At 39.0% G+C, this 17,493-nt stretch overlaps 1 protein-coding gene across 3 annotated transcripts in view; it reads right to left on the minus strand.

The window, feature by feature from the left end:
- cps1 (carbamoyl-phosphate synthase 1, mitochondrial) overlaps positions 1–7,927 on the minus strand; it is a 55,816-nt gene extending 47,889 nt beyond the window's left edge. For 2 of the 3 annotated variants that reach the window (XR_006406001.1, XM_044365985.1), the window contains exons 1-12: positions 7,611–7,927; positions 6,282–6,391; positions 5,877–6,021; positions 3,707–3,796; positions 3,554–3,610; positions 3,370–3,462; positions 3,153–3,242; positions 2,347–2,475; positions 2,021–2,127; positions 1,712–1,853; positions 1,361–1,438; positions 107–205 (exon numbers count right to left, since the gene is read on the minus strand). Coding sequence is in view for 2 of the 3 variants with exons in the window: in XM_044365985.1 (XP_044221920.1) it covers positions 107–205; positions 1,361–1,438; positions 1,712–1,853; positions 2,021–2,127; positions 2,347–2,475; positions 3,153–3,242; positions 3,370–3,462; positions 3,554–3,610; positions 3,707–3,796; positions 5,877–6,021; positions 6,282–6,391; positions 7,611–7,736 (1,266 nt within the window). In the remaining variant the exon portion in view is untranslated. Of the gene's footprint in view, positions 1–106; positions 206–1,360; positions 1,439–1,711; positions 1,854–2,020; positions 2,128–2,346; positions 2,476–3,152; positions 3,243–3,369; positions 3,463–3,553; positions 3,611–3,706; positions 3,797–5,868; positions 6,022–6,281; positions 6,392–7,610 lie in introns of those variants that run through there. The other variant, XM_044365986.1, reaches the window with a different exon arrangement.
- Between the last annotated feature and the right edge of the window lie 9,566 nt (positions 7,928–17,493).

Raw genomic sequence — 17,493 nt, forward strand, 5'->3', positions numbered from 1 at the left:
GGTTCCTGACCACACCTTGGTATTTTCTTGTACAAACCTAAAGTACACACACCTAAAATTACTTGCCATTCACAAAGTACTGCTGAACCTGTGTGACTTACTGTACCTGAGCTCTGGGAGGGATATAAGGTTTCTTGGGCATGACTGACACTATGTTGGCATCTTTCCCTTTCTTGATCAGGGACATGAAGGCATCAAAGAGGAACTGTAGAAACACAAAAAGACAAATAATGCTAATATTTAATATGAGAAAACTACAATATAACCACAGTTTGAATAGTACCAAATATTGATAATAAATGGAGGAGCTTATGTTTTTCTCCCCTCGACCAATCAGGCTGTGTTTCAAACAAGACTGTTGGTTTGAAAGACAAGCAAACTTTCACTCTTGTTATGATAAAGGTAACAGCAGTTTTATCAATGTCTTAGAAACCTGTATTTAAAATACTGCACTTCCCTGCCAGTCAGAGGCGTTTTTGTCATGGGCACTGTGCAATTTTTTTATGATGCCCGCAGGTGTGAAACCCAGGTGGAAGGAAAGAATTCTCCCACTGAGCTGTCAACTGTATATTTGGATAGAGAGCACCAGGTCATATTATTCTACCTTAATATGACAGAGGTTACTATAAACTTTGACCAGGACTTGAACCACAGTCCTTGACTGCCATGTGGGAGCTAAAAAAACTGTAGCACAGAGCCATCAACACTTTATTGTAGGCAGAAGGACAGGTACTATTAGAGGTGTTCCCAAACACCTGGGGCCCTGGTGCAGTCAAACATCAAGCACCACAGATGATTACACCTTTCACTGCCAGTGATGTAGTACCTGGTTATATTCAGTTTTGTTTTTTTACTGTTTTATCTAGTTTAGATATTCATCACATTTCCACGACACGGTGTTGTGCCAAAGAACATTACATATTATCTTTTTTGTTTAGCTGTTTCAGGCGAACCTAAAATTGTTAATAGCCTACAGCTGCTGATAATTCCATCATTGTTCATTACTTAATTTTGAGTGCAAATTTAAATGCTAATGATAACTACCGAAGTTTGCTTATTTATGTAATTACACAATTCTCATTCTTGTTCATTCTTCCAAGTTTTCATCATTTCTTGTTTTCCTCCTTTTTCCTACTCTTTTATTCTTTGGCTACAATCCAGATGTTAAATGACATTCCTGGCCTGCCTCATTGCTGCTTGCAGCTATGTTTACTTTAACATCTAATGCAACTCAATTTCCACATTTTGGACATTTACAGAAGTATTGTTTCAACTTTTACTAAAGCTGCATCATGCAAAGATACCTTTACTATATGTTAGCATAGTATTCAAGTACTTCATCCAGCAAAGCTTTAATTACCTCTGTGTCTGTGGGACCGCCTTTTGCCTCCGGGTGGAACTGGGCCGTGAAAACAGGCTTAGTGTTGTGCATAATGCCCTGGGAAAGATGCAGAGTTGATATAAGGAAACTAAAATGAAGCATACTGACTTCTGCATTCCGGTGCTAACATAACAGAAACAGGTGCATTTATCTTTCTAAAATGTTATTTTTCTAATCTAAGGTCTATATTTCCATGAGGAATCTCATTTGCGTGACTACACTTATTTTAAAAACTGGTGCTTTTTAACCATAAGCCATTGGACAAAAATATTCAAATGCAATTTGCCATTTTGTTAGAAAGTAAAAGAACATTGACAAAGTGAAATAAACCTCATTGGTGCCATCATTGGCGTTGATGAAAAGCGGGCTCCACCCTGGGGGCAGGGACTCGCTGTCTATGCCGTAGCCATGGTTCTGCGCTGTAATGAAGGCCTGGCCCGTCATCACATTCAGCACTGGCTGATTCTGGCCTCTGGAGAACCACAGACATGTATAACATACAATATGTATCTACGATTTCTTTATGGGAGATGATATTTTAAAATTACTGAAAAACGTTACTGTACAGCAAGTACCATGTTAAACATAAAACTTTATGGCATATCATGTCTTAATTATGCTCAGCTATTAAGAGCTCACCTGTTGCCCATGGGTAGTTTGTATGACTTAGCTCCGGCAGCGAGAGCAGTGATCTGGTTGCCCATACAAATCCCAAACACCGGCTGGGGACGATCACTCTCCAGCACCTTCACAGAGCACATACCAATATTATTTATCATAGTATAGATCATTATATAAATATAATGTCTGTATGAAAAAAGTGAGTCTTGTGCATAGCTTTGCATTTCTTTTATGGTGCTGGTGACTTTATGAATAAACAAGGTCCTTAATTAAGACTAAGTGAATGAAGACACTTTCAACTGTGCTTCAAAATAGGCAGAATCAAATTATGTCCCATTTCCCACCTTGCGGACATTGTGGATGAGTGTCTCGGCCAGAGACGGATCTCCCGGTCCATTGGAGATGAACAGTCCGTCATATTCGAGACTCAGCAAGTCCTGGTCCCATGGTACCAGGTGAACTTCTGCGCCCCGCTGCAAAAAGACATAAGGAGACAATCTATCATCTTATGGTGTTACTTAACAATGAATGCTGTGAATATTACACAAGTGATAGATGCTCTGCTGGCCAAAATATCCATACATTCATTAAAAGTAACGAATGGTTGCCAAAAATCATAGACTCCAAAGTTTTCCAACAATGACAATATTTATATGTATGATACAATTAGAGAAAACAAAAAGGGGTCTCATTATGTCCTACAAGTTCACAGTGTAAACTGAAACTCACTAACACTTTTCTTCACTATTAATATTATCTATTATTTGACAAATTACCATATTTGGAAAGACACCCCCACCAGACCATTAAAAGGTAAAAAAAAAGACAATCCAAGATCAACATTATAAATGACAACCCACTACTAATAGGAACATGAACCACAGAGAGGCGCACTTTCTCTTACACTGGGATGGCAAAGAACAAATACTGCAGGATGTTTAGACTTAACATTACCATCTCAAATTTTCTGGCTCAGGTTGCGGAAAATATATGAAAGGATGTTAACTTTTTTCTATTTTTGTGCAGAGAAGGTCATTGGGAACTCAGTCATAAAAATGTCATCTTTAATCAAGTGTAATCTAATGAGGATGCACACACAATAAACAAGGATGTTTTTCTCTTCGCTCCCTCTTCATCCATTTTCTCTCACCTTAACCAGCAGACGAATGATGTTATGTTTAATACCACAATCAACTGCTACCACTTTGATTGGGTTTCCTTTTCCATAAACTTTGGTTTCCTAGTTGGTGGGAAGACACAGCAAAGAGAGATTAGCACTCATCAACTCCATTTGCAGATGGAGAAAATATGTTTGATTTGGTCTATTATACCAGTTCTACCTGGTGTAATGAGCACAATAACCATACCTTTGTTGAGACTTCTGCTACCAGGTTTTTCTGGTTGGGGTCGGATATCTCGACAGGTTGCCCATCAAATTCAATCTTTCCCAAAACTGTGCCCTGAGGAGAAACCACAAGCAAAATAACTGTGAGAGGTCAAACAATCCATTTGTAATAGATGCAGCAGCGCAGATCATTATATTTACCGTACCTTGTCTCTGATGACCTTGGTCAGCATTCTGGTGTCTATTCCAAACAGTGCAGGAACCTTTAAAAGAACATAAAGTTAAATTTTGTGAATTCACCATGAGCATGAGTCATATTCTACTCTCTGAGATTACACCAGATACTTTTGAATCCTGACCTTCTCTTCTTGTAGCCATTGACCCAGAGACTTGACAGAGTTCCAGTGGCTGTAGTCGTGGCTGTAGTCTTGAACCAGAAGACCAGATACCTAGAAACACCAAAGCAAAACACCGAAGCACAATTTTAGCCTTAAAAAAGGTCAAACTAAAAAGCCTCCGAGTACCTCAGTTCTTAACTGCACTTGCTCTTAACATGTGTATGGTATCAAGAGCTGCTGTGTGTGGGAATATCCTTGTGCCTGTGAAACTAAACGGAGAGAAATCTAATTTCTTATACATATATATATAAATATCAAAAAAATCAATACCAACCAAAATAGGTGTATTGTGCTAAAAAAAATGTGTTTTTAATGATTCATTATACAAAAACTGCAAAACTACGCTATTACTATGTGTAGGGCTGCAACTAATGTTTATTTTCATTATCAATAAATCTGTAAATTACCCTCTAACAATTGATTAACTGATAAATCATTTAGTCTATTAAATGTCGTCAAAATGCCTTCTTAGAGCCCAAGTTGCCACATATAAATTGGCTGTTTAGTCTAATCAGCAGTCCAAAAAGGACTGCTGATTAGACTAAAGGAAAAGTATTGCTATCATAGACAACTTAGCAAACTAGTAATGTTTTGGCATTTTTGCTCAAAACATAAACATACATTTATTAAAAAAAAATTGTTGTTCATCAATTTTCTGTCCATTGACTTATCTATCAATCAATTCATTGTTTCACCCCTATTACACTATGAACTGTTGCTGCCAAATATTCCAAGGCTATAACTTGGGGTGTCATGATTTTGATTCTTAATCGAAAAAACGCTCAAAATGATTCGATTGGTTCAAATGGTTCGATTTAACCTTCGAAATCAAAAGCAGGATCGGCGATTCTCCCTGTATTTTTTTTTTCTTTCCACCCCTACCTACTTTAGCATCTGGCGCACGTCCAAAGGAAAAAGAAACAAAATTTCAAAGACGACACGGCATAGCTTACCAGTAGACTGCAGCTGCATTACCTTTTGAGACACCATGGCTACTGCCGGAGTCAGAGATGATGGAGAAACAACAGAACTAGAAAATCCTCCTGCTTCTCTGAAGTCACCAGTGTGACAACATTTTGCCTTCCTCTTGAGTTGTGTAAACAATGAACGCGTCGTTGACAGAAAAACTACAGTTTGTAAGATATGTATGTATGCTATGCTATACTCGGTCTCTATGTACAGCCAGCTGTGTGTGCTTGGACTGCCAAAAAAGTGCAACGCGACTTAAACTTTCCTCACCAAAAACCCACCAGCATTAACCCTGGTGGCTTTCTGCAGGGGAAGAAACTCAAGCTGTTGTTATAAAGTACCCTTCTGCCATCTACTGGCTCTTCTTTTTATTTTTGTGTTTAAAGAAGTTATTAGTACATTTTAAATTAGTACATTTTAAATTAATTATTTAAATTTGCCCATATGGCCTTAGTGTGGTACATTCCAAAAAATATGGTGGTTATATCACACTTGACACCATGTAGTCTATCTTTTTAAAGAAGAATTTGAAGTTGTAAATGACAGTTGTCAGGGCATAAAACCAATAATCTGTTGATCTTTACAAATCAAGACTTGATAGTCTAACAGTGAAAAAAAAAAGTTTAAATCAAAAATCTTACAATTACAATCTTTCATTTAGCAGACGCTTTTATCCAAAGCGACGTACATCTGAGAGCTGATACAGCTCAAGCAGAGAACAACAAGAGTAAGTGCTATAAAGCTAAGTTTGAGTCCAATAGGACGTAGATGCCAACAGGTGGTGCACCAATGCAATGCATAGAGTGCATAGATTGCTTGGAAGCAATTTTTTTTTTTTTTTTGTATTTTGTATTTTTGTTTCTTCTCTTCTTTCAGTCCATCACGTGCAGAGGTGTTCGCGAAAGAGCTGGGTCTTTAGTCTTTTCTTAAAGATTGAGAGGGACTCTGAAGATCAAACAGAGTTTGGTAAAAGACAAAAATCAAATCAAATCGGGGATTTGGAGAATCGTGACACCCCTAGCTATAACCCAAGTCAGGGCAGTAACAAGGACGAAAACAAAATCAAAGCACAATGGTGTAATATCAGGAATAAAATTAATTTGTAATATACACAGTGTACTATTGAGGTCTGAAACCCCCAAACCACTGCTGACCTTCCTACCTGGATCCGCTCTGACTCCACATATTTTCTCAGGCCCAGCTCATCCAGCTTTTGGGTGTTGGGTACCCCATAGTTCCCTACAATAGGGTATGTCAGGGTCAGGATCTGACCCCTGTAGCTGGGGTCAGTCAGAGCCTCAGGATACCTAAAGAAAGGGAAAAGCAGGGTTAATATGCCAGAATATTGTAGTGTGGTGATGCTGGAGCACATTGTTGTCATGGAGTACCATGGTCCTCTATGGGTTGACAAAATGCAGTTTACATCGGTCTTGGCACACTGCTTAAAAACTAAATGAAGACACCAAAGATGCAAGGTTGTCGAGATAAACGCAGGGTTGATTTGTTGTTACTTTTCCTAGAGTCTTGTAATGGAGTTCAACAATATGTCAGCACGTCTCCTTCTTACCCCACCAAGCCTGTATTGAAGACCAGCTCCCCAGCTATAGAGGCATCATGCCCAAAGGAAAACCCTTTCATCCTGGTCCCATCCTCTAAGACCAGGTGGGCTGTTTGGGCCTGGGAGTTAAAAGAGAGCAGGCAAATTACCAGCAAAATCTCACACAAGGATAATGTTTTCCCTTTTCATGAAGCTGAAAACTTTGTAATGGATGTGTTGCAGACTTTGAGTTTAGGAGTGATGGCAACTAGTGAGCCATTGGCACTTCATGCTGAAACTGCAGGGCACTGTGGATTGTGCTGTGAATGCTGAGACAGACAAATCTGTTCTTCTGTTCAGTGTGTGTGTGTGTGAGTGAGTGAGTGAAAGAGAGAGAGAGAAATTTGTGAATATAAAAGGTTGTTGTGACCCACTCTGACCTCCAACCATCACAAGAACAGTGACCAATAATACACTTTTTTCTCTCTCTTACAAAAAACTCCTATCCACAAACAGGGTGCTAAATTAACTTTTTTTTTTTGTACACCAGCCAAATGGCTTGTGAATGTTCAAATTCTACCCACCACTCAATAGATTACCATTGTTTTTTTGACTGGTGAGTTAAGCAAATCTACCAGCCACTTGCATATTTTATCAGCATTACGCCGGTGGCTGAAGCTTATGTTGTACCCTGTGCACAAATACATCACAGATATATAAAATGTTGACATACAGGGTTGATTAATACAATGCATTGCGACCATAAAGACATTTTTCAGGCCCAGAAGTTGAGTAAATTGTGGCCTGCAAATAAAAGGTTTGTAAACTGACACTTAAATTCTATCATCCTTCAGTGTTGTGATGGATGGTTAAGTCAGATATTGCAATCAAAAAATGATGCAAGTCCAGCAGCTGTTTAGCCACACATTAACTATTCATACGTTGTTTTTTTAATTTAAGGTAGCCACGTATAAAATCAGTGTAATGACAGTCTCGCTGCTACCTGAAGCCCACCATGCTGTGATACAAAAGGGGGTGACTGGCAGTTACTATAGTTAAAATAAGTTAAAAATATGTTAAAGCAAGAACTGTTGGTTTTGCTGTGCTTTGCCGAACCAAAGAGTACCCCCTGCTGATTGTGAAAAATGCCTGGGGTTACTTTTTACACGTCTGCACATGTGTGCAGAGGCGAGGAACCACAGACTTCACAGATTTTTCTACGTAGTTCGGCCTCAAGTCCAGAGACACACTGCGGCATTAGCTCTCAGTTCACAGCACTTTTGTGGCAAGTCTTGCAGAAGTTAAATCCCGAATATACCACTGACAACAACAGCTTTAACTCACACGGTCTTTCCTTACCTTGACACTAAAAAAACTGGTAGTTTGAAGTCTCAGCCAGGCAGACGTGTTTCCGACTCTTCTGCCTACTACACATCCTTGTCTGAGGGATTTAACAACGCTGCAAGCTAACAGGATTTTTGTCATATTAGCCTACAGTTACTCTTGAAGCAAAGCAGCACAGATGTGAATGAGAAGTTGCCGAGTATAACTAAGGATTTAAAGATATGCTGTCCTGCTAACTGTACAACTAAGTGTCAAGTTTCTTTTAAAGACAGATAAATGAACGAATTTTGGGGCTGCCCCTCGTGTCCTAAACACACAGTTCAAGTGGGCGCTTGAAACGTTGATAGGGATTGGCCGCCGGGGCGTTGTTTTTCTCAACACATGAAGCGCACAGCACTGTGATTGGTCTTCAAGAAAACGCCTACTGTCAGTCACAGTCCCAAAGGGATGAAACTGGGATTCACATCTGTAGGCTATAAATCAGAAAACACATATAGAAGGTTTAAATAATGAAGCGTCCTTCAGGCCAAACATACTGAACTCCCTTTAGTGAATCAAAATGTAAACCTTAAATTGAATAGTTATAGTTATTCAATTTTTTTTCTTTTATTTTTTGTTTTTTGTGTGCATGTATGTGCTTCAAATAGCCACACTGAAGAAAATTCATATCACATTTTTATTCATTTTAAACAGCTCCCCTTTGCTCTATTTCTATAGTGATGCTGTAAAAGAAAAAAAATGCTGCACTGGCTAGATTAATAGATAAATGTTAACATAAGGACATTTATATTACATAAACAGTCTACATTTTATGACATTGAAAAGGAACTTAAAGAGTGTATGCAGTGAATGCCGACTAGGAATGAATGCACCTGCTTACAGCAAACTTGTGTATAGTGCTTTCAGTGCAGCAAACTATTTACAGCCTTTTCTTTGAGCCCAGTTGCCTACAAAAAAAAGAAAAGAAAAAGCCAAACTGACCATGGACAGGCTCCATGGTGGTGGGATTAGAGTGGTCTGTGTATTTGCTGATCACTGCAAGACTGGTCCTCAGTGGAGAAGGCTGCCTGACTGCCACTCTGCTGGGTTCAGCAGTCTGAACAAAGTGGGTGTGAGTAGCTAATAGGAGCTGTGTATATCAGGAAATACCCCCAAACTTCAGAAACCTGTGATTCCATTTGCAAATCTTCAGCATTAAAAGTGTGGGGAGGTATAGTGTTTTACTGAATTGCCTCACATTTGTGCATTACCTACCATTTATCTCCTACATATGACATTCATACAGTATACACATATGTTAAAACCTAGTCTACACCTTAACAGTGGTTTTGTGTTGGTCCTCTGCATTTGTCTAATCCAAGGCCCCCCCTGTTAAAGCACTGATCATGTCCCCCTTGTCTAAATTTAGCTGAGGCTCTTCTTCTAGATCTGTGGCACACTGGCGACATCCAGTGGTAATGTTTGCTAAAAAAGATTCAGAGGGTTTTTAAGTCAGTAAACAGTGTTGTGACGGCTTGACGCCTGATGCGTAAGTGACAGTGCAGATCTATATATATGAGTTACGGTAACAACTAAGAGGCCTCTAGTATCGTTTAACTGCCAACGCATCGTAAAAGCCATAACGGCTGTAACAGCTTTACAGTTGGCATGACACTCACACATTGGAGTCTTTATGCACGCCAGAGAAAGGGATGTATTAAAGTACTATATAGGATAAGTTAAACTACATTTTGATATACGCTGCCTCTTAAACAGGATATTTTATCCATTATAGGTACCATTACTCTTATTGCTGCAAAAGACCTGATGAGCCTTTGCAGGTCCCTAGTGACCAACAGACTGAAACATTTGTAGCAGGGTTTTTTCTTTTCTTTTTTTTTTGTTAAAGTCCCCCACCACTCAAAATATGTTTTACTTATTGTTACATTACTTGGATGTTTGAGCTTTACTGTGCAGAATGATTTATGTGCAAAGTTTTCACATTCATCCACTGAAGGTGGAGGATTTATTTTGTGTTCACCTTAAATCTCTGTTTAACACGTGTAGCCATGAGCATGATATGCAACATCACAACTAGTTTGGAGGTAAATTAAGTAAAAAAATATTTGTATATGCATAGATTCTGGATTTTTAAATGAGGGAGAAGGAGGGGTTGTCATTTTGAGAATTTCTAACTTGGTAATTTAACTTTTTTTTGTGGAAAAACCATATAGACACATATTATCATTCAAAGCAGAGTATCTTTGTATGTTTCACAATATGTCTGGATGGGCTATGTCAGCAAAAATATTCAACAGTGGTTGCTGCAAAACTGGTAGTTATGCTATAGCAGTCAAGCACTATATTTGACATCTGTAATGGATCATTACATTAAATTCTGTGATGACTAAAGATGATCTGAAAATCAAGATGCAATACCATGAAATCCAGACTGATCATTTCTTGTTTTCAGTTCCAGTTTTCCACTTGAAATAAAATAAACATATTACATGCAAAGACCTATTTTTTTATGATTCTATCTTGTGTAACCATTTGATACCCTTTTATACATTTAAAAGAAAACAAAAAATGAAAATTACAAATTCAGAAGTTGGGAGGATACTCAAAGAAGATATATGAACTTTGTCTGAGTTCTGCAGGAGACCCAAAAGTGTCAAGTGAGGGGGGGACGTCTTTACATTAGAAAATTCAGCATGTGTCCCTTAGGCCCTGCCTGTTTCTCTGCTTTGTCTGGCTAATTTATTCTGGTTAACTTGTGGAACATTACATAACATCTCTTCATTTGGCTTTGGAAACTGTCAAAACACAGACCATACCAGACACTGATACTGTATGTCTACCTGATCATTTCCATATACAATCATTCATTTTGATGCCATCAGAAGTTTTTCCTTTAAAAAACCTGTCATACAGCAGATCTGCAAGTCTGTTAAATGTGGGAATTATTATAAACATAAACATAGGCTTCATATTAAGTGTGTACATTTTAAGTGTGGGAATATGAAGCCACTCAACACTAGGCAATAACTTTGTTACCTTGTCACTTTCAAACAAAAAAGTATTGAAGTTGTATGTATAAAAGTGATAAACACAGAAAATAAATGCTAAAGGCTGCCATTGTCTCACAACCCCAGGACTCAATTAAGATTCTGATGTGTTTCTTGTAAAATATGCAAAACAGCCAAGGTGTAGTGAGGGGTAAACCTACCTACACTCGGCTTATTCTCTTTTTATCTGCAAAATAGAGTTTACCACCCCACCTCTGAGACTGTAAGAAATTTATATAATATATTGCAGTAGTATCAAACTGCATAATATGATTTTTTAAAAAGAAACTTTAAGAATATAAGTGAGTGCTGAATTTTCTTTCCCTTGTACACTATTTCACACAGCATTATCACACAATCTACAGGCTTCCTATAATTAACAAATGGTTTAACAAATTAATATTTTTTAAGAATTATTTTCTGTTTGAACATAAATGGATACCTTCCTCTAACTGTTTCTATTTTCAGACAGTTTAGCCTTCAAAAAGCAGCCTTTGCTTCTTGCTGTCTATAATGACAGAATCACATACAATGGAAAATTGCTAGGTGATGATTGTGGAGAACATGAGAAGCCTGTGCAATGTACTGTATGGCCCTTTATTACTGGGAGGCTGTGATTAGCCGCCTTCTAAATTCCTTCACTGATTGGCTGGTGTGTAGCCTAATGAGCTCCAGTGTCTGTCCTCAGTGGAGGGACCCCACATTGTCTGCGGTTTCAAGTGTGACTTGCAGATGGTGACCAAGCTTAAGAGAGGACATAAATAGACAGGCAGGCTCCCTTGCCTCTGTTTTTCAGGTTTCCAAGTACCGTCTTAGCCATGAGATGACAGAAATAGTGGATGGTTTCTTTCAAGAATGTTTGTTCAGTGTAAGTTTAGACTGATACACCGGTTTGGAGATACTGGCATTTCATTAAGGACCACTACATGTATATTCTAACTTTTACACAAAATGATGAATGTGGTGATCTTCATTTGATATTATTATACAGTATTATGTTTTGTTGGAACATGGTTTTATTCTGTGATGTAAAACTTTGGTATAAAATGTTATGGCTGGTTTGTAGGACAGGGAGTAAGCCTGATTCTAAATGATGAATAAGGTAATACAATTTTTGCATGATAGCGGCATGGCTCTATCACTCTGTCGTTTGGTCCACCACTCCGGTCCAGACTGAAATATCTTCACAATAATTGTAAGGATTGCTGTAAAATATTGTTGAGACATTCATGCCCCCCCGGAGGATTAACATTGACTTTGGTGAGCCATCACGAAACCCATTTTGGGGTTTTAGTGAAATGTCTCGACAACTATTGGATGGATTGTCATTAAGTTTGGGGCTATATCGATGACTTGTAATAACACTGTGATCCCTTAAAGCATTTTTATCTAGCACCATCATTGGGTCAAAAAATTTAATTTTAATTTGTCCAATACTTAAGTTTATGACAAAATACCTGCTAAACTAATGACATTGCCATCAGCCTCAGCTTAGCACTAATTAGCAATTGATGGCATGCTAACACCCTAAACTAAGATGCCAAACATGGTAAACAATATACCTGTTAGCATTAAGCTCAAATCATCACTGTGCCTCACAGAGTAGCTACCATGACTGTGAACTCTTAGTCTTGTTAAATAATTTGAAATAAATGTGATGCATTTTTTTGTTATTCCATTCAATTACCTTTTGAATTCATCATATTAACCACCAAAAGTGGTGGCACACTCACGCCTCCATGACTGTTATGGGGTTAACATGAATAATATTATCACCATCTTTAGAATGGTACTTAGCTCTCATCCTGAGTCAGTCTTACAGTATGTACTATCAAGTTAGAAGAAGACCCACACACTGCGTCACTGTTCCTTTTTTCGGAGATGGCATCATGACATTAAGACAGTGTGATTGTTCTGTCTGCGACAGCAACTTCAGCCTCTGGGAATTAAAGGAAGGCCAAGTTATCAGCGAGCGAAGAGGGAGGAACGAGACTGTCCCTTTTAGCTTGTGTCATTCCCTTCCTCTGTAGTGATGTAGTGTCCCCAGTAAAAAAAAAGGGCAGCGAGTAGCTTTGTTTAGACCGACCCCATCTAATCCCTGTGTGGCCAGTGGAGGGCTTTTGAGTGAGCGAGAGAGGTAAAGAGAGCATGTGGGCAACAGAGGCTGCATCAGCCCTCTTAAGGATCCATGGCCCCCGCTCTTAGAAATCCCAAGAAACTTCACACCTCTCTGTAGGGACTATAAATAGGCTCCATCTGTCCCCCCAGGCTCAGTTACAGTCTCATTCCTTTTGGAATGGTTGGAGGGCAGTGAAGGAAGCACTCAGTGTTTGAAAAGGGGGTGGGTGGCAGAACCAGAGTCCAAAATCTACTCTTCAGTTATCACAGATGGCTGCCTGAGTGACCTCTGCTGCATGTTTTGTGGCAAAGGAAGTCCATTGGGGCTCTCTCTTATTTCCAACTCCCCACGGAGGCAAAATACCAGTGACCTGGGAGCCTCCGCCATTTTGGGAATCTTACACCACACTGCACTCATCGCATGATTTTTTTGTCTCAAGCTCAGGTTATTCACATTTCATCAATCATGCTTAGCTCAGAAGGACTCCAAGGTTAGGAGAGGTGCTGTGTCTTATAATCGTTGCCTCTGTCATTTCTCCTTCACAGACTCTCAGTCGCACAGCTCATAATTTCATGGTTGCTGTTTTAGGGCTGGTACTGGTCACACAAATGACATTTCTTCTGTTCAGTGAAAGTTCACATTAGGATCCCAGTAAGAGATACTGGAGGGTGAATATGAGATATTACTTTAAATGCATAGCAACAAGCAGGCATCAGTGCTTTGGATCACACCTTCATTCCTGAGAGGAGACCGTTATAGCGTCTGTCCTGAAGCAAACCTGGAGGTGATATTATGAAATGGCCTGTTTGTCACTGTTGTAGCGCCTGTCCTGAAGCAAACCTGGAGGTGATATTATGAAATGCCCTGTTTGTCCCATCAAAGACAAAGATAACGGGTGAGGGGATGAGATGGAAAAGATTGATCCAAGCATACTAGTTTGCAAGAAAATATCCCCAGACAGCCATTCCTCTCATTTCTATCTATTCCTCAATCTAAACTGACACAATCCAAAAAAGTTTCTTTGTCTTGGTGATGAAAATCAACTGAGTTTACTCAGAGCTCTGCTTTATTCGATTAACATATTTTTCATCCCTGCGTGTGAGATCATGTTGCCTGCAGCATCCCTTTTAAGTGGCTGCAATATCTCTCCAGAATGCTCATGTAAATGAGGTGAAATCATTAAATAAAATGAAGTAGATGGCTAATAATAGTGTTTTGTTTAAATACACCCCATTTATTCTGTGCCATTTTGTGCTCCACTTTAGTTGTTACATCCCATTACTGTTTACTGATGCTTAAAGACCCCAATTTCCCCATAGTAATCTCTGATGTTTCATATGATCTTATTCCCACCAGTCTCAAACTAGTATTTATGATCATGTTTGAAACAGAGCTGTGTGGGGAGATGGAGGCAAACTAATTTCAAACCTTTTTGTATGCAAGGCAGGATGTCATTGAATGGAGACTAATGTTAGCTGAATATTTATTAATTTCTACCATAATCTTAATCTTAATTGGCAATGTGGACTTTTTGCATAAAATATTTTGTTGGCTAAAGGAAGAAATGACAGGATAGGAGCCAAAGAACCACAATCTTAAGAGCATTTGTTAGCCTTCTGGAAGACCAGACTGCAAAAGAAAGAACACAGGTCAAGTAAAAAGTATCAATAGCCATGGCAGCTGCCATTCTTTCCCCTAAATTGTCTACCTGGATATTTATAGATCGGTATTGTTTGAGCTCTGAAGAAGACAGGTTAACAAGCCACCTTACATAACTTATTCAGTGTACTCAGAATTGAGTGACAATTGCTTCAAAGCTAACTTGTTTCATCCTCACTTACGTCAGGTCTTTTTAATTGAGCTGTAGTTTGCCCACTGTCATTTGGGTTTAAGGTATGCTAGATGTCAGTATGCACACGCCTTGTACAATGAAAATGAAGGAGCTATGAAAATGTGATGAGGCACTTATATACAATAACTTTTGGTTTTCTTTTACTGTTGATTGTCCTGCAGATAAGTAATGTTGCATTGTAACAAAATGTTTTAAACATTGAAACATGCCATGCTCTGAACTTAATTGCCTCTCATTGTGCCATTGTACTGTGTTTCCAAAAATACAGTATGTTGAGACCACAACTGTGAATGTTGAAATATCAAGATTTTACAATACTGTTACAGCTTGCAGCAAAAACAAAAGGTAGATAGTGTTATTGCTTATGCCTCTGTCTATTCTGTTTATTGTAGTGAGTAGGGCCAGAGATGCAAGGTGACTTTACTTGAGCAGGCAGAATTGAGTGTAATAGCACCAACTGTGTTAAAGTGGCAACACATTTATCTGTGCAAAACAATGAAAACAACACATGAACCTCCTTTTTTCATAACCTCAGGGAAAAACTCCAATCTGCTTGTTAAAAGTGTCTCTGAGGATGGCAGTTATGACAAGAACTTTGGATATGCAGTATTTCTCCTTGACATACATGTTTTTGTGCTTTTTTTTGCAGTTACTGCAGATGACCCTAACCCAAGATGTTCTCCAGACCAGCAAGAAGAAAGAAAACACAGCCTCTTAACAATGCATTGACCTTGAATTGGAATTTCTGCTTCCTCTTTTCTGATTCTGTCATCACAGACAGCATTGGTGGTCACCAAAGGTGGTTATTGAAATAGATCTTCATATGGCGTGTGCCACTGCTGTGCCCTTTACTGTACAGTTGAAGCCTTCTCTCTTTAAAGATGTGACCTCACATTTCTAGTATGGCTTTCCCAAAGGAGCTGGATGCTGTTTATGAATAAGTAAAGGGCTACATGTTAAGTCAGAAGGTGAAGAATGTTTATCCTCACTAATATGATACTAGGACTCAGTAACAGTACACTAAATTGAATTTAGAAACCTGTTTGTTCTAGCTGCAAAAGGAACTTACTTACTTATTTATAAATAGTTTTAGTCAATGGAACTGGGAATTTGCACTGTAAGTACAGTACAAGGACAATAGCAGAAAACAAATGTAATTCCTAAACCATCCTTAAATGTCAAAAATCATTTATTTGTATTTATCTGCGACAGTGCAGTATATGATTTATAAAACAAAACATGTTAAACTTGATTGCCAAATAAACGTGAACTCCCTTTTTTTTTCTTTTCAAAGACTGAGATGCAATCACATCTTAATAAAGCCCAGCTCTTCCATGATGGAGAACCCATTAAGATTCTATAGTGGAGCTCAGAATGGACTGAAGCACAGGTGCAAGGACTTGGGCAACGTTTCTATAGTGGGAGGGAGTGAATGGAAGTCAGAACTCTGAGAAGGTGCAGTAGGGTGCCGAGGGTGAGCCCAGATGACAGCTGAGGGACTGAGGCTTTCTCTGGCTTGCCCTCGTGGAGATGGGGTCAGTGAAAGCAAGTGGGGGTGGCGGGGTGTAGGGGGGAGGGTTTTAGCTATGCGGTTCCTTCGTCACCAGGCCCTGTCATGGTGGTGGGGGCAGGGCTGCACCGCTGGCACTGGGAGACAGATATAGACAAGAATTAAGGAGACAGAATTTGCACTCTTAGCCTTGTCTGGGTTACTGGCATCAGCAGCTGAGAGCTCCGATAGATCTTCATCTCCCTGTGCTTTTACGTCACATCCTCCCTGGGAGTGGCGGTGACTGCTAACTCCACCAACACGGAGCCACAAATTGAACACAGGTGCTGCTTTACCCAACACACATAATCAGTGACTAGAAATAAACAATGACTCATTATTAGAACTGAAAGACACCATTTCCACCACCTGTCTACCAAAAGCCTGGTCCCTTGCTTTGCTTGATCAGTTACTTCTTCCTGTTTGACTGCAGCCAACATCACAGTTTATTCTCGCCCACAAACCTCATCTTACAATTATTTCTTCTGAAGTTTTTCCCCACTTTTTGACACATGCATATATATTCTAAATGTGTTTGTTCCAGCCACAGATAGGATGCTCATGAGTAAAAATATTCAACCCAATTTGCGAAGTTCTTGTGGCTGCATCATTGCATCAAATGCAAATATTCTAGATGTGGTTGCATCATTTTATGCACATTTCCTCAAACATTTAGGATAACTGTATTTTGGAAATATCTGGGATGTATGCTAGAATTTAAAATAAAGTTATGTGCAGTGCTGGACTACACAACATTAGTTTGTAAAGATGGAGCCACTTATGAGTCCACTAGAGTTGAGATGAGACACATCAATGATGCTGTGGTGAATAAAATGTCTATGATAAGGCAAACCAAAAAGTAATTTTAAATGACTCAAATAAAATAAAGGATAAATATAGATGGTGTCATCAAATTACAAAGTTAATAGACAGAGATTTATTTCCCCCCCAACTACATCCTACACCGACACTTCTGCCATACAGTGCTCAGGACATCTGACCTCAGTATCTTTTTTTCTTTTCTGGGAAACGCTCGTCTTATTTCCGGTATCTTATTCCTGAGGTTGATTTAAGCCATTTCTCCCTGACAGAGACTGATGTGTGCAACTCCATAATGGATCACTTTATAGGGAAATGCTCCCCGCTCTCTCAGCGCTCGATTCGGGTTTTTAGGAAGAATTATGAATGCTTTAAAACCGTTGGCTGATCAAATTAGTTAGGCTAGATATCACATTAGACTATAGAGATGGCGAAATAGGTCCAGGATTATTCGTAAGGCGTTAAAACATCAAATGTTTCTCAGATGGGACTAGATTGTGCGTAATGGTGCG

The sequence above is a fragment of the Thunnus albacares genome, chromosome 11, assembly GCF_914725855.1.
Source record: "Thunnus albacares chromosome 11, fThuAlb1.1, whole genome shotgun sequence".
Classification (NCBI taxonomy): domain Eukaryota; kingdom Metazoa; phylum Chordata; class Actinopteri; order Scombriformes; family Scombridae; genus Thunnus; species Thunnus albacares.